The 27,358-nt window shown below is 46.9% G+C and overlaps 1 protein-coding gene across 1 annotated transcript; it reads left to right on the top strand.

Moving 5' to 3' along the window:
• The first annotated feature begins 1,790 nt into the window (after positions 1-1,790).
• Positions 1,791-27,358, top strand: RBM14 (RNA binding motif protein 14). The gene is made up of 7 exons (XM_008579001.1): positions 1,791-2,260; positions 7,929-9,393; positions 10,171-10,374; positions 19,317-19,470; positions 20,262-20,685; positions 24,361-25,054; positions 26,925-27,358. The coding sequence occupies exons 1-6, from the start codon at positions 1,924-1,926 to the stop codon at positions 25,044-25,046; spliced, it is 3,270 nt and encodes a 1,089-aa protein (XP_008577223.1). The 5' UTR covers positions 1,791-1,923; the 3' UTR covers positions 25,047-25,054; positions 26,925-27,358.

The following is a 27,358-nucleotide window of genomic DNA, read 5'->3' as shown; positions in this document are numbered from 1 at the left end:
CACCCCCGTATTTCTCTATGCTGAAAAAAATATGCATGTATATGGAGAGATTTTTTCCCCTCTATCACTTAAAAAGATGTAATATTACATAACTACATTGATTTTTTCCCTCTTAAATTTAAGTCATCCTTCCATATCAATAAGTCTGAACTATTTTTAATAGCAGCATAATATTCCATCATAAGGCAATAACTAATTCTCTTATTTATAGACATTCAGGTTACTTCTACTGCTTGCTATTAGCAACTGAGCTTTTTGCAGTAGCAGCAATTGTTCTGAACAAACAATTGTTTTCTTGGTTCTGTATTTGCCCATCTTGAGAGGAGCCAGAATGATACTTATAAAACTATGAAACGTAAGTCATATCAGATCAACCCTTCTGTCCTATCTGTGCATAGACTTCCAGCATCACTCAGAGTGAAAGCTAGTCATTTCAGTGGCCCACAAGGTGCTACATAACTGGTTCCCCCTTCTGCTCTCCCTATTCTGTTTCAGGCTCCAGCCATACTGGCTTTTTGCTCCTCCTTGAACCAGCCAGACTTATTCTTGCCCCAGGACTTTTTGACTTGTTCTTTATTGCCCTAATGTTCTTCAGAAGATGGCTTACCTGAAGTCTTTATTACCTCCTAACATGCTATATGTTTTACTTATTGTCTGTCTCTCCCCACCACTATATGAGCTCCAAGAAAGTTGGGATTTTTGTCACTTTGTTCACTGCTATATTTTTAACGGTGCTTTCCACGTGGTAGGTGCTCAATGAAATTTGTTGAATGAAAGTGTGGGCAAATATTTCTCTGCCTTTGTCGCATCTTTACGTTTTTGATGTCCTCTGCCATGCAGAATTTTTTATTTACATACCCAAATCTGCCGATTAAATTTTTCTTTCTTTCTTTTTTTTAAAAGATGACCGGTAAGGGGATCTCAACCCTTGGCTTGGTGTTGTCAGCACCACGCTCAGCCAGTGAGCCAACCGGCCATCCCTATAGAGGATCCGAACCCGTGGCCTTGGTGTTATCAGCACCTCACTCTCCCGAGTGAGCCACGGGCAGGCCCAAATTTTTCTTTTTTTAAGGCTCCACTTTTGTCTCCTCAAGGATAGTCGTTTTGATTTAATTTTTTTATTTCATTAAACTTTTTATTGTGAACAATTTCAGACATACAACAGAGTCTTCTCATTATTTCTCGACTGGAAATTCCATCAGGGCAGAGACAAGCTATGATTTTTTTACTGTCTGTAGTGTCCGCCTGGACCTCGGCAGCCCCAGGGACTTTGTTTCCAAAGAACGAAATAACGACACGAGGGCTTTTCCGGGGCAGACGCCTCTCGGGTCTCCTCGGACCGCCCAGCACGGTCCCAGAGGCTGCAGTCCCTGGAGCCGTTTGCAGCCTGAAGGCGTTTGTCCTGGTTTCTCCCGTCAGGTCCGGCCTTCCCGTGGACACTTACGCTGCTACCTTCAGGCGCTAGTGTGGCCAAGGCTGCCAGAATGGGAGAAGCCCCGATTTCCGACTGAACAAAGTTTTTCCTTGGGGCTCGGGCCCCACCCCGGCGCGAGGCCGCCTCACCGAGTAGGCCTCTGCGCCGCCGGTGCCGCCCGCGCGCGCTCCCTCCTCTCCAACCCTCCTTCCCCCTCCCCCCAGCGGCGGCGGTTGGTCGCGCGCCGTCGTTTTGCTCCCACCCCCTCCGCTAACGAGCGGGCTCTAGGCCCTCTGGGATTGGCTGCGTCCGAGAGCATCTTCCCATAGCCTTTCTGATTGGCTGCTGGACGCGCGGGATGCGGGTCCCGATTGGCCAGGTAAGGGCGCCTGCGCGGCGGGGTTCTCCGTCGCCAGCCATTCCTGAGGAGGACTGCCGGTTGGTCGGACGTTTCGCCTGTCGCTGGAGGAGAGATCTCGACTCTCCGGAAAGGCGGCTGGGGCGGCAAAATGAAGATATTCGTGGGTAACGTCGACGGGGCGGACACGACGCCAGAGGAGCTGGCAGCCCTCTTCGCGCCCTATGGCACAGTCATGAGCTGCGCCGTCATGAAACAGTTCGCCTTCGTGCACATGCGCGAGAACGCAGGCGCGCTGCGCGCCATCGAGGCCCTGCACGGCCACGAGCTGCGGCCGGGGCGCGCGCTCGTGGTGGAGATGTCGCGCCCAAGGCCTCTTAACACTTGGAAGATTTTCGTGGGCAATGTGTCGGCTGCATGCACGAGCCAGGAATTGCGCAGCCTCTTCGAGCGCCGCGGACGCGTCATCGAGTGTGACGTGGTGAAAGGTAACGCGGGGGCGCGCTCGGGGGCGGGGGCGCGCTCGGGGCACTCTGCCTGTTAGCCACGCCCCTTACCCGGGGGTCGGTCACTGCGCGGTTGGGAGGGGTGGGGAAGTGCGCGGGAGCGAGGCCGGAGGTGTTGGGGGCGCGTTGGGTAGAGCCACCCTCCTCCCCTGCCGTCCAGGCACCATTCACCAAGTGGGAGGAAGCGGCTCTGGGTGGGTGCGGCGGCCACTGCGAGCCGTGCTACGGGGCCGGGGACGCGCCAGAGACTTGCGAGTGTACCGGGGGCGCGCCTTCTTCTGGTCTCCTGGGCCTGGCACCGAGCGGAAATTGGGAAGTGACGGGCACAAGCCGGATCATGGAGCGGGGAAGATTTCGCCACTTCCCCACTTCCTCTCCAGACGTCGGTCAAAGCGAGGGAAGAGGGAAAAGGTGGGGGCTGATGCCCCAAGGCCGCCCTCGTGTTCCCTCCCGATGAATGCTCCTAAGCGGAAGGTAACGGGGCCCTTGGACGTTTCTCGGGCTGGGATCTTTTAGTGTTGTCTGGCATGGGTCTTCTCATGGGTACAATTACTCGTGGGTACAGGAGGGGCCCCTTCCGAACCACTTTGGCCTTTCAATATTAGGTGGGTTAGGCGTGGCAGCTCTGTGCTTTCCAGCTGCCTCAAACTTGGGTTTTTTTTTCTTTGGGCTCGATTTTACATCTATCAACTGGAAACCCCGACTTTTCGCATGTGAGAGGAGACTTGCTTTATGAAGGCCCCTCTGGATAGCCTTTACTTGCCAAGTCCGTGCCCCAGGGTAGTGTCATTCTTTTATTAGTTTGGTGACTTTTCAAGGGGGCATACTCTGGGTAAGAGTGACATGGGGAGGGGTGTGTGAGGTCTTCGTTAAACATTGGCTAAACACGATTTACTCGGTAGCCGACACTGCTTCAGTAGTCTAATTCTCAGAGCAAATCCCTGGTTTGCCTTTGCTTCGAGTAAAATGTGTCACCGTAATTTAGGCCTGACTTCCTTTTTGGGACCCAGTTGACTTATTTCATAGTCTGGGTTCTTATCCCCTAAGCTCTTTTTCTTTTATGTTGGCAACATTTGTGGGACAGCCCTTGTGTATGTGGCGTCTCTGTTCCACTTGAGAGAACAGATCAGAGTTAACTTTGCCTTACCAGCTTTGAGGATGCAACCTGGAAGTATTTGATGCCCTGCTCCTGGTGTTGGATTCATAACCTGCTCATCCCCTGTGTGAGAAGTTTTGAGGATAAGAAATAAATGTGGGTGCAGGTGCTTATTTTTTTCCACCAAGATATTATCTTTGCTGACCTGGAAAGGCACATCTTTTGGGCCGTTCCTTGTCCTTTCTATAAGTGGGGGAAGTAAAAGGGTCATAGTCTCCACTACTGGGAACAATTCATTGTTCTGCATTAATACTGCGTTCTATTTTCCTCAACTCAGGTTATGCAACTCCACGACTATCCGGAATCGGGCTTTCCTGCTGGGTGCTCTGAGGCAGGCTGTATGGTGCATGGATTTTTGCCCTGTTTAGAGTAAAATAGTGGGGAGAGTCTCAGATTGGGTACTTGGCCAGCAAATGAATTGGGTATGAGTCTTCATGAGACTTTTGTGTTTACTTGACCTACCAAGTTTCTTTTGTGGTTCTTAGGCAGGGTGGCTACTAGATTGGGAGTCTGGAATCCAGCATCTGAGGGAACAGTCTCCATGGAACTCATGTGGTGAAGAAGCTTGCTTTCAGGTGGTAGAGAAAGCCAAAAACCTGCCTGAATTTGCTTGGGACTGACACCAAGTGATGGTGGGGATGAAGTGCATAATAACTACACCTAGTTTCTAGAACTCCTGGCTGACTCCCTGTGAGAGTTAGATTGAAAGTTTTGTGCATTTTGTCCCTTTGTAAACATTTGATTAGCAGAAATGCATTGACTTCCTCAGGGAGTGGTGTTCAACTGTTAACTTGTAGTTATGCTTATTGGTAGCAGAGTTCCTGATATACTTTGATGTAAGAGATGTGGGTAAAAGGTTTAAGCATCATGTCCTCCACTGGTACTTTTCTGTGTTTTTGCGGTGAAGGAAAGTGAGGTTTTAAAATTGGGAGTGTAGTGGGACTGGCTCTGGCTCTGTAAATAGTTTACTCATTTCTTGGGCTGGGAATGGGCATATGATTGTCTGCTCGTGTTGGCTGTCAGGTCTTTGAAAAGCATGGAAACTTGGTATTGCACAGGACAACCAGCTCTGTTTTACTTCACAACGGAAAAAAACATAGTTGCTTGGTTACTCCAAGAGCTTAGATATGATTTGTAGAGCAAAAATCTCCATAGCAACAGTGGATTGTAACCACTCTCCATAGCTACATCCTATTGCATGGCCAAAGATGAACAGCATCAGGAACCACTTAGAGACTTCAGGGGAGGTCTAAAAGGCAGAAGAGAATACCTCCTCTGCTTTTCTTGTGGGTGAGCGTTTTTTCTTCCTATATAGAGCTCTGTAGTTTCAAGATCAAGATTTTGTGTTCTCAGGATAGGAAAATTCATTTTTCTGGGTTTTGTTAACTTCAGTACTGGGGGAATTGTGATGGCACCAGACCACTAGGAGATCTGTGCAAAACATGACTTGGTAGTACCAGTGCAATGATTTCTTTCAGAGGTTTCTTTGAAGTAGCTCTCCAGGCAAGTGGATCCCAGGAGTTCTTCTTATCTCTAGTTTTTCTTTCTTGTCCTAAGAGTAGTTGCGTTTCTGGGCATCTTTGATGGGGTTGGGTCTGAGTTTGGCACTCACTGTGATGGGGCTTAGTTAGCTTTGATGTGATTGAGACAGCTGGACAACCTATTCATACTTCCCTCTGATAGCAGGCTTAGAAACTTCTTAATATGATTTGGTTATAATTGTATTAGATGGCTTTTGTTGTGGGGGGAGAATCAGTTATACAGCTCATCTGAGCGGTCAGGTGAGATGTACCTATGAAATTTCAATTTTCAAAACCCACCTAATAGGGAGTTGGCAGTGAAATGTCCAATGGCTCTTGTGAAACCCACTGAAATTTTTGTTTTTTCTAGCTCATTCCAGTCTCAGGAATTTGTGGGGGAAAAAATACAAAGGAATTTGTGGATAGAATAATCAGGAATATAGTATGACTTAATATTCCCTCACAGTGCCTGGAAGTTGTCTTCCCCACCTCCTTCCCCCAATCTGCCTACAAGCTCCAGCAACTCTTCCTGCTTTCTCTTCACTTTCAGTGGGCCTTTCTGCTTGCTGTGGCATTCTCCACGTGGTTTTGCCATTTGAGAGGGTCAGCTCAGCCTCTGCTTTTTTTTTTTTTTTTTTTTTTTTTTTTTTTTTTTTTTTACGTAGCCGGCAACGGATCGCAACCCTCAGTGTTGCACCCGTACCTGGCCGGGACCGGCAATGGGATCGCAACCCTCGGTGTTGCGCCCACACCTTGCTCAGCCAGTGAGCGGCCGGTCTGTATGTGGGATCCGAACCCTCGGCAGGAGCGCCGCCACGCTCCCAAGCGGCGTACTGTAGCAGTTTGCCACTGGGCTGGCCCTCAGCCTCTGCTTTTAAAGAGATCTTAGACCACCAGCTGCTGTGTTTTGCTCACTCTGCTCAGATGGGAAATCAGAGGACAGTTCTAGTGCCCCATGATTAGGCCAAAAGGAGAAAGGAACGCTTAGCTTTTCACAGTGAATAGATATAGAATCAGGCTCTGGCTTTGTGGGTGTTGAGGAGTGAGAGTTTTGATAGTTTATTGTGTTCTTATATCATCTCTGGCAGGTTCCAAGTTTGCATGTACAGATGGCATTGTGTTTTTGTAGAGATGAAAGGTAATATTCTGTAGGGAAATATTCTGGTTATTCCTAGTTTGAATAAACATCATTATTCCTTATTATCTTATAGCTCTTTATACCTTACAAGGCACTTTTGTTTTCTCACTTGAACCTCCTAACTTTGAGGTAGGTAGGATAGATTTGTCAGATGGGGAAATAAACTTAAGTTCTTGAAGATCTTATCACAAGTCAGTGATACCTAGATCTAGAATTAGTTCCTAGCCCAGGATCCCTGTGTGCTACACCACACTTCTGACTTCTACCTATTGATTGTATGTTTATTCCTGTTATTATGAGGTTGGTGACATTATCCTCAAATCTAGAAAAATGACTTGTTCTGTAGGATCAGGTAGAGGACATCTCAGTATGAAAGTTTCTAAAAATTAGGACATTTGTTTGGAGGCCATTGAAAGGATTTGTTATCATGGAGAATGGAATCTTAGTAATTCCATCCAGGTAGCTCTTCATTTATAAAACTGATGTGACAGAGACCAGATCCTGGCACTTGGATTCCATCTTAAAGTAGCCACAAGTCCAGAATGGGGTTAAGTGCAGGACCTTATTTCCCAGGGGCAGGATCCTATCACTGTTTTTCAGATCTTTCTTGCATCGTGGTTTGTAAGTATGGACGTGAACAAGAATTTCTTCCCATTCCTCCCCCCACATATCTCCTCTGTGGTAGATGAGTAGAACTTTGAGAGCAATATCCTGTCTTAGATCCTCTCCCACCACAGCTTATTCAGATCTTGAATAAGAGCTTCAGAGGTAACCTACTTAGCAGAGCCAGCTAACGGCAGTAATTGCAGCTTCTTACTATAACTGAGAAACCAGATCTTTCTGTCAACAGTCTGCTCTATGAACAAAAGCCTAAGGGGTAAGCTATACCTCTGTCCCTTAAAGAGGAAATGATGGAGGATGTAATGTGGTCTGGGGAAGGGGGCTTGGGCTTGAACTCAACCAGGAGGCTTACTTTCTGTTTCCACAACTCATTGGCTTACACAGAGTCCAGGTTCTCCCCTTCTAAGCTTAAATTTTTAGTCATGTTACACAGTCTTTCCTGCCTTATACATTGACTTCTCAGGAGTAGACTGGTATAGCAAGGAGCATGGAAGAGCTGAGATTCTGGTCCTCGCTGTAACACACTTTGATTTGGAGCAAGCCATATACAAACTCTGAGCATGTTTTGCCCACCTATAAAATGGAGATAAGGATCCTTTGCTCTGCCTAACTCATAGGATTGTTGTGAGGCCCATGTGAGGTCCTGTGCATGAAAGTGCTTTGAAAAGTAGAAGTAACTGTGAAAAGGGGGGAGATTATATTGGAGGAATTTTGTGAACTTTTTGCTTGTTGCAGTCTTAACTCTCTTGCCTTAATTGGGCTTAAGCTTAGAGATGGGTCATGCCAAAATGTAGGTGGGAGTGATATTTCCAGTGCTTGAGAGCTAAGCCCTAAATGTGAGGACACTGAATAATTGAGTGATCCAGGAACTCTTTCTGCGTTTTGTCTGCTGGTTTATACTTACAGGTGCTGTGAAGATTTTCATCCTGTGTTGCAGTTCATCTTTGCTCTTTATTCTCTCACCAGGAAGTTGGGTGAGGTGGCAGGGGGAAAGGGGAGAATGGGGAGAAGGCCATAGGCGAAGGTGACTTCTTGGGATAGTGAGAAGCTTTTTTATATGGGAGCCACATTTTATGACATACTCCTGGAGAGGAGGGTTTGGAGGCCTGGAGGTAAATGGCAACAGCTGGGTGCTGTTGTGTGTCCAGTTTGGGACCCATCGGGTAGCATGCCCTGCCCCCCTAATTGCTAACCCTCTGTCTGCTGCTTTATCAGACTACGCGTTTGTTCACATGGAGAAGGAAGCAGATGCCAAAGCCGCCATCGCGCAGCTCAACGGCAAAGAAGTGAAGGGCAAGCGCATCAACGTGGAACTCTCAACCAAGGGTCAGAAGAAGGGGCCTGGCCTGGCTATCCAGTCTGGGGACAAGACCAAGAAACCAGGGGCTGGGGATACGGCATTCCCTGGAACTGGTGGCTTTTCTGCCACCTTCGACTACCAGCAGGCTTTTGGCAACAGCACTGGTGGCTTTGATGGGCAAGCCCGTCAGCCCACACCACCCTTCTTTGGTCGCGACCGCAGCCCCCTGCGCCGTTCACCTCCCCGAGCCTCCTATGTGGCTCCTCTGACGGCCCAGCCAGCCACCTACCGGGCCCAGCCCTCAGTGTCTCTGGGAGCTGCCTACAGAGCCCAGCCTTCTGCCTCTTTGGGTGTTGGCTATCGGACTCAGCCCATGACAGCCCAGGCAGCCTCTTACCGCGCTCAGCCCTCTGTCTCCCTTGGGGCCCCTTACAGGGGCCAGCTGGCTAGCCCTAGTTCCCAGTCTGCCGCAGCTTCCTCACTCGGCCCATATGGTGGAGCCCAGCCCACGGCCTCGGCCCTCTCCTCCTATGGGGGTCAGGCAGCTGCGGCTTCTTCACTCAACTCCTATGGGGCTCAGGGCTCCTCCCTTGCCTCCTATGGTAACCAGCCATCCTCTTATGGCGCCCAGGCTGCCTCTTCGTATGGGGTTCGTGCAGCTGCTTCCTCCTACAACACCCAGGGAGCAGCTTCCTCCTTAGGCTCCTATGGAGCTCAGGCAGCCTCCTATGGGGCCCAGTCTGCAGCCTCCTCTCTAGCTTATGGAGCCCAGGCAGCTTCTTACAATGCCCAGCCCTCAGCCTCTTACAATGCCCAGTCTGCCCCATATGCTGCACAACAGGCTGCTCCCTACTCTTCCCAGCCTGCTGCTTATGTGGCACAACCAGCCACAGCTGCTGCCTATGCCAGCCAGCCAGCCGCCTATGCGGCACAAGCCACTACCCCAATGGCTGGCTCCTATGGGGCCCAGCCAGTTGTCCAGACCCAGCTGAATAGTTATGGGGCTCAAGCATCAATGGGCCTGTCAGGCTCCTATGGGGCTCAGTCGGCTGCTGCGGCCACTGGCTCCTATGGTGCCGCGGCTGCCTACGGGGCCCAGCCTTCTGCCACCCTGGCAGCTCCTTACCGCACTCAGTCATCAGCCTCACTGGCTGCTTCCTATGCTGCCCAGCAGCATCCACAGGCTGCTGCCTCCTACCGTGGCCAGCCGGGCAATGCCTACGACGGGGCAGGTCAGCCGTCTGCAGCCTACCTGTCCATGTCCCAGGGGGCCGTTGCCAACGCCAACAGCACCCCGCCGCCCTATGAGCGTACCCGCCTCTCCCCACCCCGGGCCAGCTACGACGATCCCTACAAAAAGGCTGTCGCCATGTCGAAAAGGTATTGTATGCCCCCCCCGCCTCTGCCCCCAGCTGGGGCTTAGGGCAAGGGGCTGAGGTTGGCATGGGAGGGAAACGAGCCATTGGCCCCTCCTTCAGTCTTCTCTCCTTTACCCCCATGGGATGTCCAGAGGCTGAGGGGAATGGTGTCTGTGAACTTTTCTGGTCACCAGGGTTCAGGTGGAGCATAGTGCTCAGCCAGCCTGATGTGGTACCAGCTAGTCAGGCTGAGAAAAGTGTCACCTGTCTAGGCTAACCCAAGTGCTATTGGAGCTACTGTCTGCAGGATTGTGGCCCATAGCCTTTCCCACTGTCTCAAGGATCCTGTTATGTGGTTGTCCTGGCTTTGGTAGGGGTGGGTGTGAGAGAATAGTCCCTTTGGCACTCACTGGCTGAAGGCAAGTTTATGAGGTGCGTCCACTCTGTGGGAGGTTGGGGACCTTGCTTTTATCCGCCGTTCTGTTGATAAACAACCAAAGTCTTTCTGTGAAGGGCCCAGGGATGGGGATTGTTTGTGGTCTGTGAATGTAGACCAAAATTCACCTTGGCCAGTTCGGAAGGGAGGGCTTCAGTGGAGGACTTGGCTCCCCACTGAGTTGAACCCAGGCTTGATTTCTTGTCCTGGATAGAGTGATGAGCCTTCTGACAAAAGGAGACCAATCTGTTGGAGACCAATCTGATCACACCCTCCCTTGTCCCCATTGGCATCTCCCCCATGCCCACCCGGAGCCCTCCCCTCAATTGTCTCATTCACCAACTGTCTTCTTCTCTCGACTAGGTATGGTTCCGACCGGCGTTTAGCCGAGCTCTCTGATTACCGCCGTTTATCAGAGTCGCAGCTTTCGTTCCGCCGCTCGCCGACAAAGTCCTCGCTGGATTACCGTCGCCTGCCCGATGCCCATTCCGATTACGCACGCTATTCGGGCTCCTATAATGATTACCTGCGGGCAGCTCAGATGCACTCTGGCTACCAGCGCCGCATGTAGGGCCATTCTGGGGATGGGGCACCACAGGGAGGGAGGGAGAGGAGACCCAGGTTATAACTGCTCTGGCCCATACCTCTCCCAGTTGCGGTTTTTCATCCCCTCTACCATGTGGGCCTACCCCAGGAGATGGTCCTTTTGAGTGTTGGGCAGTAACCTGCTTTATTCCTTCGCCTCAGCAGCAAATCTTGCTACTGGCTCTAGGTCTGCGGTTTCCCCTCTACCCTGCCTCCCATCTCCACAGAATGGGAATTTCTTTTATGTTTTTACTTTTTCCTGGCTCCCTTTTATTTTTGTGCGCGGTATTTAAGGTCTGGATGGGGAAGCAACCTGCAGCTGAGGTCGGCGGCGCCTTTTTCTTTTCAGCTGAGAGAGAGGCCAGGAAAGGGTTAGCTTAACCATTTCCTATGCGCCAAGCTGTGCCAGCAGTCCAGGGGGCCCTGACTGTCCCTCTGTAGACTGTGTTGAGACTGAGTTCCTGTTGGGACAGTCAGTTGGTATGTGTCCAAATCCCTACTGACCACTGATGTTCTAGCTGATGGTGAGCAGCACAGTCCCACTTCCCCATTTCCCCAAGTAGGTGGTGTTAGAAAACCTTAATTTTTTTCCCTTTTGTATGGACTACAAATAAAACTTGGGGCAATTTGCAGTTTGGAAACCTGGTTGTCATTGTCTTGATTGCACTCAGTGTCAGAGGAGCCAGGTGACATCCAGGAAGGCATGACAGCTAATGGGAATGCAGCCAGAGAACTCAGGGCGGGTGAAGAAAGGGGTTTGCATGTGGGAATTAGAATGACTGTCCTGCTGCCCAGAGGGATTTAGCACATTGTCGCCCTACTAGCCTGCCATCTTTAGGACTGTAGAGTCCAAACCTAGTGGCTTAGACTTCCTCAGCCCTCAACTTAATCACACTAAAATGCAGTAAATAATGCTCATTTTTCTCTACCTATGCTTCACCATTTCCCCTGACTTTGCCCAGTTCAGAAACAACCTGTGCTCCAGCAGAGTGATTCCGGGGTTTGAATTCTCAAGAAGTGGGGAATGGACCGCTGTGTTTACAAGGCTAGTGTATCCTTCAGGCAGTGGGCTCAAGTGAGTATTAGGCCTAGGACCTGGAAAGAAGCGGTAGTGGAGTGGGAGGTGATGTCAGTGTCTGGTACTGCCCTGTGGTGGTTCTCCAGGAGGGGCGGAGAAAATGTGAAGTAGGTATGGGGCACTCTGGCTATAGACCTGGTATTTCGCCTGTCGAACTTCACCGTGGAGTATCCTTCCTGCGTCCTGCCAACCCCTGCCATTATAAGTCAACCCAAGACTCCTTTCCCTATCCCCATCTGTTAGGGTTTTTAGATGTCTGCTGTATTTATATTTGAAGGCGTCTTGATAGACTCTGGGAAGGGTGCACGCATAACCAAGAAGGGATGCTGAGATTGAGTGAGGAATTGAGAATTCTTTCTATACTTTTATTCCAGGGCTGGGGGTTGAGAACTTGAGCAAAATATATGATAATTCCAGCCAGGGACAAGATGGAGGCTTGGGCTTAATCATCGGTGAATGGAAGAAGACTGGTTGAGTGGGGTGATAACAGGAAAACTTTCTGATGCTCCTTTGGGAAAGGGAGCTTTAAAAACTTGATTTGGGAGCCTGCTGGGGCAAGGTGACTTTGGGGAGGTGTATGTGTCAGTCAGGTGGAATTCAGGTGGGTCGCTGTGCCTCCACTGGCTTCATGTGGAATTGCCTGTGACAGAGTGGTTTGCTCCAGGTGTCCTCTTCTCTGCCCAGCATGCAAAAGCATACAGTCTAACGACCATCAGCTCTTATTTGTGGATGCTAACTGGGATAATCTCAGGGAATACTGGGGCCATAGCTTTTCTTTTTCTGATCACTGCTTTACCTTTAGGTGCTTTGCTGCTCCTTTTCATTTCTTTGCAGGACTGGGAAGAACGGGAGGAGGCAATTGATAGGTTTCTTGTTACTTTTCTGCGTGTTGGTGGGGTGATCTGACAAGCCGAGCTTTGGCTACTGCCCTGGGAAATTGGGGGTTGATTGTAAGTAAGGCCATGATTGTGGTCTGTGTATTTGCAATATTTCTTTGTCAATGTGGCTTTCTGTCATCTTTCATTCTCTCCAGTGAGGGTTTTGCCACTGCCACTGCTACTGCCCCAATCCCACAGTTCCTGCAGAAAACAGCAGAATATGCTCTCAGGGCCAGTGTTGATGTTCTTTATTGCAGTTCCAGCTTTTCACAGTGACCTGGCCTACATGATTACTCTAACTGCCTGTCATCTTCAGGTACTGATACTCTTGCTGCCTCGGCTCTCAGGCTTCTTTTTGTTCAAGCCAGAAGGAGCTACAAAGCTAAATCATCTGTCATTTTCCTCTCTCTTGTAGACTGTTTAAAAATCTCCCTCCCCTCTTTTGTTTTTAAATTATGCCACCTGTGTTAATTGTACAGCCCACTCCTCATACTTTGCTTTTAGTAGATTTCAGGTTTCCAGTGTCCTATAACTTGGGGAAAGTTCGGTTGCGTGAATGGAAGGACAGACATTTAATATATGTTTCGGGAAAATGGACTCAGTGTATCTTCAGATCATTCAACTTTTGCACCTATTACTCTTCAACTTGGCCTTCATTGGGGAAGTTTTTTAGTTGGTTTATTCCTGGAACAAGACCACGTAGAGGCTTCTAGCCTTGTCAGCCTTGCTCTCTTCTGAGGTTTGGACCTTTTAAGTTCTATCTGGGGTAGGACTGGAGCCCCATTTCTTGTAATGTAGGTAAAGGGATTATCACTGACAGTTCAGCCTCTACAGGTGGGCTACCTTTCTAGTCAAACCCATCAGTTAAGCTCTGCCAAAGTCTGTGCACAGACTGTTGGTTCTCCAGCAGTTTGTCCAATCCAGCCCCATGAAGCCAAGTAAGTGGACTGTAACATGGAATGGGTGAGGTCATAATGAAAATAAATTTGCTAGATTTATGGACTAGTATGCTTTGTGATAGGAGTTTGGGTAATAGAAAAGATGTATAGCATATGGAAAATTCATATTCACCTAAATTCTATAGGTACCTTTAAAAAGGTCATAAAAGGTTAGAGTCTAGAGTTTTCCAGGAAAAGGGATTCTTAAAACTGGATTTCAGGTCTAGCTCCATATCATTTGAAATATGTCTATAGAGATTGAAATGCAGTGCTCAGGTAGCTGAGCCCTTGGGATGACCTTGAGGAATTTACAGTCTGGGAGGCAGGATCTACCTTAATGAACTAGTATATAGTTAATGAGCAATGCTAGATAAGTGGTAGGTAAGGAAGGAGGATATGATGATGTGGCTGTCCTAGTAGTTAAGAGAAAATTTTCTGGAGATGGGATTTGATTTGAAAACTACCTTGGCACAGAATGATTTAGACTGTTATCTCTTAAGTCAGCCTTCCTGAGTTTGAGTTCTTGGCTCTACCTCTTAGCTCTATGATCTTGGATATGTCAGGAACTCTGCCTCAGTTTTGTCATCTATAAAATGGGGATAATAGCTAATGCTTATTTTAGTGCTAAGCACTATTAAAGTGCCTTTCATTTATTAATTGAAACTTCATAGCAACCAAATGCATTAAATATTTCTAAACCTATTTTACAAATGGAGAAATTAAGGCTGTAGGTTAAATGACTTTTCTTAAGAGCACATGGCTACAAAGTGGTGGCTCAAGGAATTGAACTAGCCATTAGAACCATGCAGGGCTTTGCTTGTAATCACTATGTTATGCTACTGCAGAGAGGGTCAAATGAGAACATGTGACAAGTGTAGGGCTTCATATAGTCACTGCTCATTAAATGCTAGCCATCTTAGAAATGAGGAGTTAGAATATTCTGAGAAGATTGGGATGGCCTAGTGAAGCACACAACTGAGCGAAGGACTTCAGGTGTAGGTGTGAGTGTAGCACATAATAAGTAACAGTGAACACAGTGAATTTTTGTAATGAGTGGTACCTAGGAGTGACTTAGGCTACTGGACCACACCAGTTTTGGCCACTTCCAGTCTCCAGCAGCACTATCCTGTGGTCAAATTCTTGTGGTCATAGATAAGAAAGGTTACTGTACAGAGTAGGGGACCTGCAAAGACATTAGGGAAGTCTAAGATGGTGAGCTGGCAGTGGGATTGGAGGCCTAGGAAGCCAGCTTGTTTGGCCTACTGGTTCCCTATGAACATCATAGGAGAATGCTGGCTTTTAATTTGAGCCCTTATCAGACCTGTAACTTGTTTCTGGACCAGGAGCCAGTGTTATTTATTAGATGTATAAATTATATATATTCACCCCTAAGAATGTGATGCTAATACAGATTGCTTATTCGTGTCTAAATAGTTTTCACTGACACCAGTGTTTACCTCTAAAGTTGGATTTGTCCCTTATTTTCCTTTCAAGAGTGTAGGCCCTGAGATCTATTATATGCACAAATACTATCCCTTTTGTTGAAAATCTGAGCCAGAATACATATTTATGTTTGGCTCTGACAAAAATGTCATCTTTCTAGATGACTGGACAAGTCACTTTACCTCTAAGGAGCTTGCAAGCCTGGTCAGCAAATTAAGAATCACTAAAATGTTCCAGACAAAGTGCATTTATTTGTTTATTAGTACTTTTTGGTGGCTGGCTGGTATGGGGATCTGAACCTGTGACCTTGGGGTTATAAGGCTGTGCTCTAATCAACTGAGCTAACTTGCAAGCAAGCCCTAGACAATGTGTATTTATTTTTTATTTTTTAAAAAAAGATGACCAGTAAGGGGATCTTAACCCTTGGCTTGGTGTTGTCAGCACCACTCTCAGCCAGTGAGCGAACCAGCCATCCCTATGTAGGATCCGTACCCATGGCCTTGGTGTTATCAGCACCACACTCTCCTGAGCAAGCGCTGGCCGGCCCTGACAATGTATTTAAAACAGTCCATTCAGTGCCATTCTCTGTAGTTGGGGTGGTAAGGTAGAGGATTTGGCTCAGATGTCTTTGACCATTAATTGAAAACCTTTAATGTTTTTTAAGGGACAAACATTAAGCTCCTTTAGTACTCAGTAGAATACAGTTGGATAGATGAACATCCATATGAAGATGTTCAAGCTACACACCTCTACCTAAAGCTTCATTTTGCCACATTTGTTAAAGTGGTGATCAAAAGCTGTTAGCATAAGTTACGTCTGGTTTGGGGCCATGTGATTTTCTGTTTGAGGGAGACTGGAAAATGTACTAGGTGACATGAGTAAAGGTGTGTGTTCTCAAAACTGGTAAGTGTCCAGGTTCCTAACCTGATATTGACTGAAAATCCAAAGTCATTTCCCTCCATGTGGGTATCATGAAGCATACATCCATTCATTTATTTTTTAGCTTAGACAACAAATATTTGAGTGTCTACAATGTGCCAAATGCAGTTCTAACACTAGAGATATAGTAGAGAATAAGAAAAGGTTCCTGCCTTTGTAGGATAAGTATTTGCCAGGGACAAGGGAAGGGCAGAAAATGAACGAACAAATAGGATTTCAACTGATGGTAAGTATTTGGAAAAATAACATCGAGTGATGGTATAGAGTTCTAAGGTAGGAGTGGAGTGGAGGATGTCTTTAGATGGGGTGGCCAATGAAGGACCTGAAGAAAGAATATTCCAGTCTGAATGAGCTTGGGACAAGAAGACCAGTGTGTCTGAAGCACAGTTAGGGGACAAGAGAGGTGGTTGTTAAACAGACTGGGATATTCCAGCAAGAACTGGATTAGGTAGGGAAGAGAAATTTGAATTTTTTTCCAGTTGCAATGGGTTTTAAAAATCAGGATGGTTTAATGTGTTTCAGTTAGATGAGCTTGCATAGTGAGCTATAACTGGACCTAATGGGCTTTCAGGAGGCAATCAAGTAGATTTTGGGGGTATGGGGAGCTCAGTAGTCTTGATGTCTGCACAGTGGCTTGAATTGTGATCCTGAGATTTATATTCCATCTCTCCTTTGGACCTAGAGAGATTCTTAGTTTCACAGAATGAGTTGACCTCATTTGTTTTGGTATTTTCAAAGAAGGTTTTATCTCCAGGGCTGTTGGGACACACACAATTTGGAAGATCAAACTGAAAGGAGATGAGAGGATTTCTATACCACATGCATTTCCCTGCTGGCCCCATCCAAAGGGCACATAAAAACTGACTGTTACATGGAATTGGTTTTCCTCATCACTGTAGCCTTTACTCAGTCGGAGGCACATCAGAATCCACAATGAAACGGACCAAGATTAGTGACCACCACATCTGTAAATATTATATTTTGATTTTTTTAGGTCCTTTTTCCACCCTAGAATAAGTTCTTAACCAGTTTCTACCATTGGATTCCTGGATCATGTTGGATTTTAAAACTTCCCTTTCTTTTGGGTAGGGGGGTGCTGCTTTGGATAGTGGTATGGTCTACTTATGTCATCTCTACTCCTGATGATGCCTTTCCTCATAAACAGTTCGCTGCTATTAGCCTGTTTTGTTCATGTCTTAAGTTCTTTCATCCACTACCCCATTCCCCCTTTAACTCCCTCTTCAAAGCTGCTTTGCCAAGGGTCTTGTTGACTCAGTAAAGTTGCTTGGTTAGTGAATGTGGGATTATGTGAAGCAGCCAGAGGATAATAAAAAAATGTGACGAGGGAGCCGGACCCTTTAGAGAATGTTATTTTGACCGTATTTTGTCTGTAGTTGATTGTGACTAGGCTTTTCCCTCTAAGGTCGATTCTAGGAGGTTTAAAACTACAGCTCTGGCTGATGGCACCCAATAAAACAAAACAAAAAAACTTTGCTGCTCCAGTTCTTTCTCTCAAGGTGGGGTGGGCGTGTGTTTTCAGTCCCCATCGTCACACAGACGTTTCTTCATCTTGGGCCCTGGAAGGCCGGTTCCTAGAAGGAACTTGTCCCCAGCGCCTCCTGGGTAGTGCAAGTCTCTGGCTGGGCCTACTTCTGGCCATTACACCCTAATTGAAGTCGGGCCCATTGACTGTTTTCAGAGTTCCTTTCACCACCTATGAAAGTAGTTTTAATATGGGGGAGCTCCAGGACTCTCGGGGCTAGTGTGGATTCCTCACCAAAGGAGAAGGCTGGTTTCCTCAGGTGGGGGGCTTCGCTATTTTTCTTACCTGGCGTCTGCGTAAGCTACTGTCCATGGCATCCTGGCTGCGAGGGTTGTGGCGTTAGGGAGTTTAGAGGAGGAATTTGGAGGAGAAGCCAAAATGGAGCGCGGAAAACCGTCAGGGTGTGCACATGTAAATGGCGAAAGGTAGAAGCTTAACAAAGTTGCCGCCATGAAGCGAAGCGCGGCCCCACCGGACCCTAGCTCGCTCCGCCTAATGGCGGGCCGCACCCCGCCGGCGAAGCCCACGTTTGTAGTTCCTCCCTCACTCCGACCCTTACCCAATCAGTGACTTCGGCTTCGCGACGTTGGTGTTCATTGGCTTTCGCATATAAGCCCCGGCTTACTGACGTTTCCACCTCTTCCCGGCCTCTCAGGTAATGGGCGTTCGTGGTAACCAATCAGGAGGAGGATCTGCGGGAACGCCTGCCCTTTTCTTTGTCGAGCGGCCAATCCGGTGGTCGGCTCACCTCCCCCTCTACCCAGAGTCACTGCTGCGGCCGCCGCCATTTTAGCCTTCCCTTTCTTTTGGGTAGGGGGGTGCTGCTTTGGATAGTGGTATGGTCTACTTATGTCATCTCTACTCCTGATGATGCCTTTCCTCATAAACAGTTCGCTGCTATTAGCCTGTTTTGTTCATGTCTTAAGTTCTTTCATCCACTACCCCATTCCCCCTTTAACTCCCTCTTCAAAGCTGCTTTGCCAAGGGTCTTGTTGACTCAGTAAAGTTGCTTGGTTAGTGAATGTGGGATTATGTGAAGCAGCCAGAGGATAATAAAAAAATGTGACGAGGGAGCCGGACCCTTTAGAGAATGTTATTTTGACCGTATTTTGTCTGTAGTTGATTGTGACTAGGCTTTTCCCTCTAAGGTCGATTCTAGGAGGTTTAAAACTACAGCTCTGGCTGATGGCACCCAATAAAACAAAACAAAAAAACTTTGCTGCTCCAGTTCTTTCTCTCAAGGTGGGGTGGGCGTGTGTTTTCAGTCCCCATCGTCACACAGACGTTTCTTCATCTTGGGCCCTGGAAGGCCGGTTCCTAGAAGGAACTTGTCCCCAGCGCCTCCTGGGTAGTGCAAGTCTCTGGCTGGGCCTACTTCTGGCCATTACACCCTAATTGAAGTCGGGCCCATTGACTGTTTTCAGAGTTCCTTTCACCACCTATGAAAGTAGTTTTAATATGGGGGAGCTCCAGGACTCTCGGGGCTAGTGTGGATTCCTCACCAAAGGAGAAGGCTGGTTTCCTCAGGTGGGGGGCTTCGCTATTTTTCTTACCTGGCGTCTGCGTAAGCTACTGTCCATGGCATCCTGGCTGCGAGGGTTGTGGCGTTAGGGAGTTTAGAGGAGGAATTTGGAGGAGAAGCCAAAATGGAGCGCGGAAAACCGTCAGGGTGTGCACATGTAAATGGCGAAAGGTAGAAGCTTAACAAAGTTGCCGCCATGAAGCGAAGCGCGGCCCCACCGGACCCTAGCTCGCTCCGCCTAATGGCGGGCCGCACCCCGCCGGCGAAGCCCACGTTTGTAGTTCCTCCCTCACTCCGACCCTTACCCAATCAGTGACTTCGGCTTCGCGACGTTGGTGTTCATTGGCTTTCGCATATAAGCCCCGGCTTACTGACGTTTCCACCTCTTCCCGGCCTCTCAGGTAATGGGCGTTCGTGGTAACCAATCAGGAGGAGGATCTGCGGGAACGCCTGCCCTTTTCTTTGTCGAGCGGCCAATCCGGTGGTCGGCTCACCTCCCCCTCTACCCAGAGTCACTGCTGCGGCCGCCGCCATTTTAGCGTTTTGTGAGAAGCGTCCGCGCCGCGAGGAAGAGTCCCTGCTGACTCCGTGCGGGTGAGAGACTCCGAGTCCTTACACTGTCTTTCTTTTGCTCTGTTAAATCTTACCTCACTCTCTTGAGCGTAGCGGGTGTCGTAGCGGGGTCGTGGCGTCCGCACCTGTCACTGAGAGCTGACCTCAGTCCTCGGCATTGCGCGGTAAGCCTGAAGCGGCCCTTCCCCCACCATCTCCCCTCGAGAATACTTTACCTTCCCCACCCTGCCCAGGCTCCCTGCCGCGAGGTTTCCACCGAGGTACCCGCGCTGCCCTTAGGCTTAGCAATTCCGTTTCGAGAATTTCTCAGGGCCCTGGGACATCGTTGTCTGGTCAGTGATTCCGAAGCTCCCTTTTTATTGCATTTCTCCATTCTGCGGGAGCTTGTAGGACGGTACCCCGAGAGAGGCGTTCTCCCCTCCAGCACGTCCTATACTCTCCGTGCCTCGCTATCTGGGCTAAGTCGTGCTTTCACTACTTCCAAAGGAAACCCGAAACGTAGCTATTAGAAGGCCCACATTTCCGGAAATGGTGGCTGCTAAGGTTAGTACGGGAGGACGAGCCAATTCATAATTTCAGGCAGTCTGTTAGACTCTTGTTTTCTGATTGTCCTCATAGTGGATTAGAAAAGCCCAGTACCTTCAGCTCTTCAATTATGCGCTCAGTTCATTCCCATTTTTCTTTGAAAGTATCCAACTATTACTAAACCCTTTGTTTAAGAACTCCCCTATTAGAGACGTTTTTTCATTCTTACAGGTTCTATGGCCTGTACTATAGCTGGCCTCCTTGTTTCACTCCCACTTCCCTTTGGTGCGAAGGTGGGCGTGTGAGAGAGAGAAGACTGTTTGGAATATACGCTAGAGTAAAAGGAAATGGCAGTATTGATTTTTTTTTTTTTTAATAACTGATGTAGGCCTAAGGTCCTTTGTTAGAAATCTTGTTTCTTCTCTCGCAGGCTCTTGTCAGGATGGTGAAGCTGTTCATCGGAAACCTGCCCCGGGAGGCCACGGAGCAGGAGATCCGCTCACTCTTCGAGCAGTATGGGAAGGTGCTGGAATGTGACATCATTAAAAACTACGGCTTTGTACACATTGAAGACAAAACTGCAGCTGAGGATGCCATACGCAACCTGCATCACTACAAGCTTCACGGAGTGAACATCAACGTGGAAGCCAGCAAGAATAAGAGTAAAACCTCAACAAAGTTGCATGTAGGCAATATCAGTCCCACTTGCACCAACAAGGAGCTTCGGGCCAAGTTTGAGGAGTATGGTCCAGTCATTGAATGTGACATCGTGAAAGATTATGCCTTTGTACACATGGAGCGGGCAGAGGATGCAGTGGAGGCCATCAGGGGCCTTGATAACACAGAGTTTCAAGGTGAACCACCCTCTTTGGGTAGAGGGTTACACAAGACTATGTGCAGAAAATAGCTGGATAAGTAAAGGGAAGGGTTTTGGGTAGAGATACAGCTGTTGGCTGGCTGGTGGTAAAGGATTAAGTATGGGTGATGGATTTCTTAAGATGGAGAATGCATGGGATTTAAAGGCTTTATCTTAGGCAAAGTAGGTGTCCTGAGGAAAAACTACTATGCTTTCATTTGGAGCCCCTAAGGCTTTTGTGCCTATCAGTGCAGAAATCCTTTTCTCTGAAGACTTTCCAAGTTGTTATATCTTTTTTGGGGTTTTTTTGGTAGTAGAGCACATTGCAGAATGCTTTACTCAGAATATATCACCTCAGCACAGTATCAACATTATTTATTATTTGACATACAAAGAACCTGACAAAGCAGTTCAACACATTTAGGGGTAGAATCCTGTTTAAGGTCCCCCCAGTTTACCCCAACTCTTAACTTCTCTATAAGGATAGTTTTTAAAGGGCTATACCTCTTGTTGCTTTTGTATTGTACATGTACAAAAGGTTTGTGTTTTGAGGATAAGGTCACTGCAGAATTAAAAGGCTGACTTCAGGAGTTTCTGGGGAGGAGGCATTAGGATTTTTTGGGTAATAATGACTTGTTTTTTCATTGGTTTGGGGGGTGGACTTTAACAACCTTCGTGAATAGAGCATTTAGATGGACATTATCTTGGAGCCTTGACTAGAATAATGGTTTTTGTGCCTGGAGGGGGCAGCATGGGTGAAGATGTGGATTGTCACTTTATTTGGAAGGTATTATCTTTTCTTGTTTTAAGCTTTAAACTGTGGCAAGGGTGGCAATTAGGAGGTGGTAACCATGGTGAATTGCAGCTGAACTCTCAACTCTTCTCCCACTTCCTTTGGGTCCCCAGTGTCAAAAGAGCCTTTTCCCTATGGTTGTAATTAGCTTTCAAATTACGGGGCATTTTCATAACTCCTTGTTGTATTTCAAACCTACATTCTGACCATATTTATACGAACAAGATAATGGCTGATTCTTTTCCTGAGTACTTCCCTTGTTAAGAGTCATTACTGCTCTATTTGGTGTACATTTCCCTTAAATTGGGCCTCTCTTAGAGCCATAGGTCTGATCATCATTCCCTCACATAATAGGTGCTGTGTATCATGGGCATTGCTGTGCATTATTAAAGAAAAGTGTCACAGGTCTCCCAGGTCTAGTTTGCTTTCTTTTTTTAATTGGCAAGTTGAGAATTATTTTGTCAACAACTTAATTCGGAGCAAAGGCTGCTGTTGTGGAGGGTTCGTGATGTGATGCCTAATTTTTGGACCCTCCTCCATACTTTAACCCAGTTTATAGAAGAGGTGGTGTTCGCTTGTAGCAGTTGAATGAGTAAGGGGAGGACATTGTGGTCTGATTCAGGACAGATTATCCTTACAACATAACATAATTGTGGGCATCTGAACTCTAGGTGCTCTGATGCTAAGTTATTTTGTCTTATTTTCCCTAATATTAGTTTTTCTCAGGGCTATCTGGTAAGCTTAGTTGGTTAGTGTGGTGCTCATAACACCAGTATCCAGGTTTTAATCCCTGTATTGGCTAGCTGCAAAAAAAAGAAGTTAGCTTTTCTCATTTCTAATAAAGTTCTAGTAGAGTTCCTATGTGTATGTTGAATAGTAATATTTACTAGGTAATATTAATTAGTAGGATTTATTCTCAGTGTTTGCCCACTTAAAGTCTATTTTAGGGCTGGCCAGTTAGCTCAGTTGATTGAACATGGTGTTACAACACTAAAAGATACTCGAACCAGCCAGCTGCAAAAAGAAGAAAAAAAAAAGAAAAAATGTATTTTAGATATTTTTAAAGATTTAGCTTTTTCTGGCATTAGAATCGACAAATCCTTAGATCAGGACGTTTATTAATGATCTTTATGTCTTGAATGTGCATTTGGTTTCTTGGTTGCACTTGTTTTCTCTGATTTTGTTAGATGACAAAGTGGCCCCCTGGGCAAATAAATGCCAGAGAGAGCATTTAAGTACTTAATTGCATGTTTTATCTCTTTTAATAACCTGCAACCTAAACTTATCAGAGGTAATGTTTTAAACCAGATTTTTTTTTTAACCATATTGGTTCTTTCACCCTCTTTTCTCATTGTGTTTAGTCTCCCAGAACTTGACTTTAATTTTGCATGTAAAATTGTGTGTTTATCACTTTCTGTAATGTCAGAGGACCCATTTGTTGACTCTCCCTTGGTTCTTTCTGTTAACTTTTTTCAATTATTTGGGTGCACCATAGCCAATTGCATTGGGAAGTTTTTGCTGGTTTTGGATCCCTTGTGGACTTTGCTTACAGGTAAATTGGTAGATCATTTTAGGTAGAAATTGTTTTGTGAAGAGATTTAAAACTTAGTTGTAACTTTCCCAAAGAAGATTCTGCTTTTCCTTTGTCAGATTTTTGGAAGTAGTATTTTTTCATTTTCAGAATACAAATTGTATTTTCAGAGGAAAAATTAGTAATAGGTGCATGTTTTTAGGATCTCTGATCCCTAGTTTAGGGAGAAAAAGTATTTTGATCATGCTAAACTGAGCAGTTTGGTCCATTGTCTACATTACTGGTTAATCTTCACTTTTCTCATCCCCCTTCCATGGTTTTTATAATATTCTTCCTAAAAATTCAGGCGTTTTGTGAACAGTCTGCTCTGTTTTCCTTTGACCGGGGTGGGGGTGGGGGTGGGGTCACTAAAAGTAGCTGTCAGATTGTAAGGAATCCCTGTTAGCATCATATTCAGAATCAGCAATTTAAAGGACCCAGTTAAGGGGGAAGACTGTCTTTCAACTTCTGTTGTGTCCCCCTACCTCCCCAATTCACGAGTGTGTTTTCTGAAGATGTACTCTGAAACTTGCCTGCCATACTCAGCCATGGTTCGAGTCTAGAGCACTCTTTAATGGTGGTAACTTTACAGTCTTTTATTCCATTCTCTTTGACTTCTTTTGGGGGGGGGTGGGAAAACTGGTCTTTAAGTTGTCCTGCTTAATGAAATCAGTCTTCCTAGTGAAGACTGGAGGTGTCAGAAACTTGTGGGGCACTGTTACTTTGGTTTCTTTTGACATTGAGCCACTGTTTGGAGTAGATTTGTGTCCACAGTTACTTGGCAGAGTATAAGATGCTTGTTTTTGATCAAGAGTAATTTCTTCCTTAAGCATTAAACTAGCATTATAGCTGAAACGTTTTTTTTTTTTTTTTTTGTCTTTTGTCTTTTTTCCGTGTCCGGCAACGGATCGCAACCCTCAGTGTTGCCCCCGTACCGGACCAGGACCGGCAACGGGATCGCAACCCTCAGCGCTGCCCCCGCGCCTCGCTCAGCCAGTGAGCGGGAACCGGTCTGTATGTGGGATCCGAACCCTCGGAGGGAGCGCCTCCGCGCTTCCCAAGCGGCGTACTAGCGCAGTGCGCCACCGGGCCGGCCCTGAAACGTTTTTTCATCTAATTGTTCTTTTCCTGTAGTCAGGTCATTATACTGAATGTATATGTAGGGCTTTTTTTAAAAAAATCTTTTTGGCGATCATGAGTCCTGCATTACATTTGTCTAGGTAAAGCCATTGCTATGACCAGTGTCTGGGGTAGGGGCTGGGGCTGTGACTAAGAGTGATAGCAACCCTTCTTGCGTCTGTTTCTTCAAGGCAAACGAATGCACGTGCAGTTGTCCACCAGCCGGCTTAGGACTGCGCCCGGGATGGGAGACCAGAGCGGCTGCTATCGGTGCGGGAAAGAGGGGCACTGGTCCAAAGAGTGTCCAATAGATCGTTCGGGCCGCGTGGCAGACTTGACCGAGCAATATAATGACCAATATGGAGCAGTGCGTACACCTTACACCATGAGCTATGGGGATTCATTGTATTACAACAACGCGTACGGAGCGCTCGATGCCTACTACAAGCGCTGCCGTGCTGCCCGGTCCTATGAGGCAGTGGCGGCTGCAGCTGCCTCCGCGTATAATTACGCAGAGCAGACCCTGTCCCAGCTGCCACAAGTCCAGAACACAGCCATGGCCAGTCACCTCACCTCCACCTCTCTCGATCCCTACGATAGACACCTGTTGCCGACCTCAGGAGCTGCTGCTGCCACAGCTGCTGCTGCTGCAGCAGCCGCTGCTGCTGTTACTGCAGCTTCCACTTCATATTACGGGCGGGATCGGAGCCCCCTGCGTCGTGCTACAGCCCCAGTCCCCACTGTTGGAGAGGGCTACGGTTACGGGCATGAGAGTGAGTTGTCCCAAGCTTCAGCAGCCGCGCGGAATTCCCTGTACGACATGGCCCGGTATGAGCGGGAGCAGTATGCGGATCGGGCGCGGTACTCAGCCTTTTAAAGCTTGAGGTGAGAGTGGTGGGGTGTCCCCTGTTCTGGTTTTGCCATCCCTCCTTCAGCCTAAAGGGCTCCAATTAGGCTGCCCTGCTTGCTTGCTTGCTTTTGCAGGGTTGGGGTGAGATGACTAGCATGGTTTAGAGGCTAGGGAGAAGTCTTAAACTGTTAAACTGAAATATATAAACGTCCTTGGCCCTCATGGCTATTTTTCCAGGGCTCCTGGTAGTGGAAGTCAATCTGATTCTATTTGTGCCTGGAAAAACAAAGAGTGATGTGCTGGTGAATCTTGGGTCACACCTATGTGATATAATTGAACTGCACCTGGGACCCAGATACTCAGACTCAGGTGTGCTGTTTCTCAGAGCCTTTGTTGATTTTCCTAGGTTTGCGACATTACTAAGGTCTTCAAGTTTGCTGTTCTGCTTGGTACTCTGTTAAAGGTCTGAATGACCTCTAATGAAAGTTCATAACTGTAGCTAACTGGTTATCACTGTTCAGGTCCCAGTTACTATGAAGACTACCAAAATGGCATCATCTTAATCTTGAAGCGTATTTCTGAGGTTCCTGAACAGTTCAGCCCCTATGAGTTTATAAACTTACTTGATGGTAAGTTGGGGCAGAGAGAAGTAGAAAACTTATCTTCTTTCGTAAAGTTCAAGGAAGTCTGGGCATAGACTCCAAAATCAAACTTCTCTACTCAGGTCAGATTCATTCCCTGAAGAGTACCCATTCTATTGCTATTCTTTGAATCTGTCCTGTAACAGCTTATTAGTTTGTTGTGTTTTTTTGTTGTTGTTGTTGTTTATTTTTACCTGTTCCTACAATGCTAGATTTGACATCCTCCACCTCCTTGAGGTATATGGTAATATGAGTATGTATACACCACCTGTTAATTTTACTCTTTTTGATAATGTTGAAATCCAGGGTTGGGAGCTTTGCCATAAGCAGATCACTCCCTTCATCTTTTCACTACTTGTTATGGTCATTTAATACTCTTGAGCCACCAGCTCTACCTTGAGTCCTCTGGCTTTTTCTGCTACCATACATTTTGAAAATGATCCCTTTGGCTTTACTTGAATGTATTATCTTCTGATGCTTGCCAGCTTTGGACTCTATGTGTTTGAGATTACTGTTGTACTTAAGGGTAATTCTCAACACCCTTAGTTTTGAATAGCCCCAGTGTGTCCCAGTCAGTACCATTGATCTTTAATCCTGTTATAACAGTGTGGGTGATGTTCTGTCACTTTTTCAGTTAGGACACAAGGTATATGACTTGCCCAGGGAGATTGGATAGGAAATCACTGATAAGTCTGGAAAAGAAACATGAGTGATGACTTGATACGTAGCTTACGCCCTCCTTGCCTTCTTTCAAAAATTAGTTTCTTCCCTAGGCAGAATTGGATATCCTTAGGTCTTAGAACTTGTTTAGTTGATACTACTAATGTCTAGACCTTGAATGATTTTTACCTTGGACCTTGGCAATAACCCCCAGATTGAAACATGTCATTGACTTTTTACCCCACAGAGCTAATTGGAACCTTTACCTTTTTCCTGTTCTCTGATGACAGTTTGTGATATGGAATTACCTTCCCTGAGGAATGCTAATGTTTACATCAAGAGCAATGGAATGTCTTTGCCTACTCTCATGAAAGAAGATTTGCTGTTTAATTTAGAGAAAGGGATAGTTTTGCTTTCCCAGTTCAGTTATTCTCTGGCTTTCAAGCTCTTTTCACTTTAGGGGATTATTATACTTGGGAAGGGTACAAGTAAATTTAAAAGGAATGTCAAGTTATCAGACTTTGTAAAGATGTTCTTTGAAGTTTTAAGTGGGAAAGCCCTTTTGAGCTTTTCTGTAAAGCCCCTGTATTGTGCTCTCTTTCAGGTGGGATGTGTGTGGGCTGAAATTCCAAGCTGCGGTTGTGCATGAGAATACACCCTTCGTGGTACCCCATCTCCGGGACGTTCTCGGCTCTGTGCATTCAGTCCCTCAGGAACCATGGACCTTTATTTACCTTGCTAAGTTCAGACCTTCTCTTCCTTTCCTCTCTCCTGCCCGTTTTCCTGTTCTTCCAGTCCTTCAATATTTCTGTAGCTTCCCATTCATGTTCTATTCTCCCAGCAGGCCTCATTGTGTGCAGAAACTGTGGTGGGAGCTGTGCTATGTCCTCCCACCTCCTGCTTCCTGTGGCTGTTGGATTTGGGAATGACCTTGTTGAGAGTGTCACTGCTCCTGGGTCTCTTTTTGGCCCAAAGGCTAGACCTATAGAGTTGGATCACTTTTTTCTTTCCAGTAAAATAAATGGTTTTTCAACTTAG

Source organism: Galeopterus variegatus, unplaced genomic scaffold (assembly GCF_000696425.1).
Source record: "Galeopterus variegatus unplaced genomic scaffold, G_variegatus-3.0.2 Scaffold1795, whole genome shotgun sequence".
Classification (NCBI taxonomy): domain Eukaryota; kingdom Metazoa; phylum Chordata; class Mammalia; order Dermoptera; family Cynocephalidae; genus Galeopterus; species Galeopterus variegatus.
Note: the sequence above shows the minus strand (reverse complement) of the source record. Positions and strands in the feature narration are given on the sequence as shown.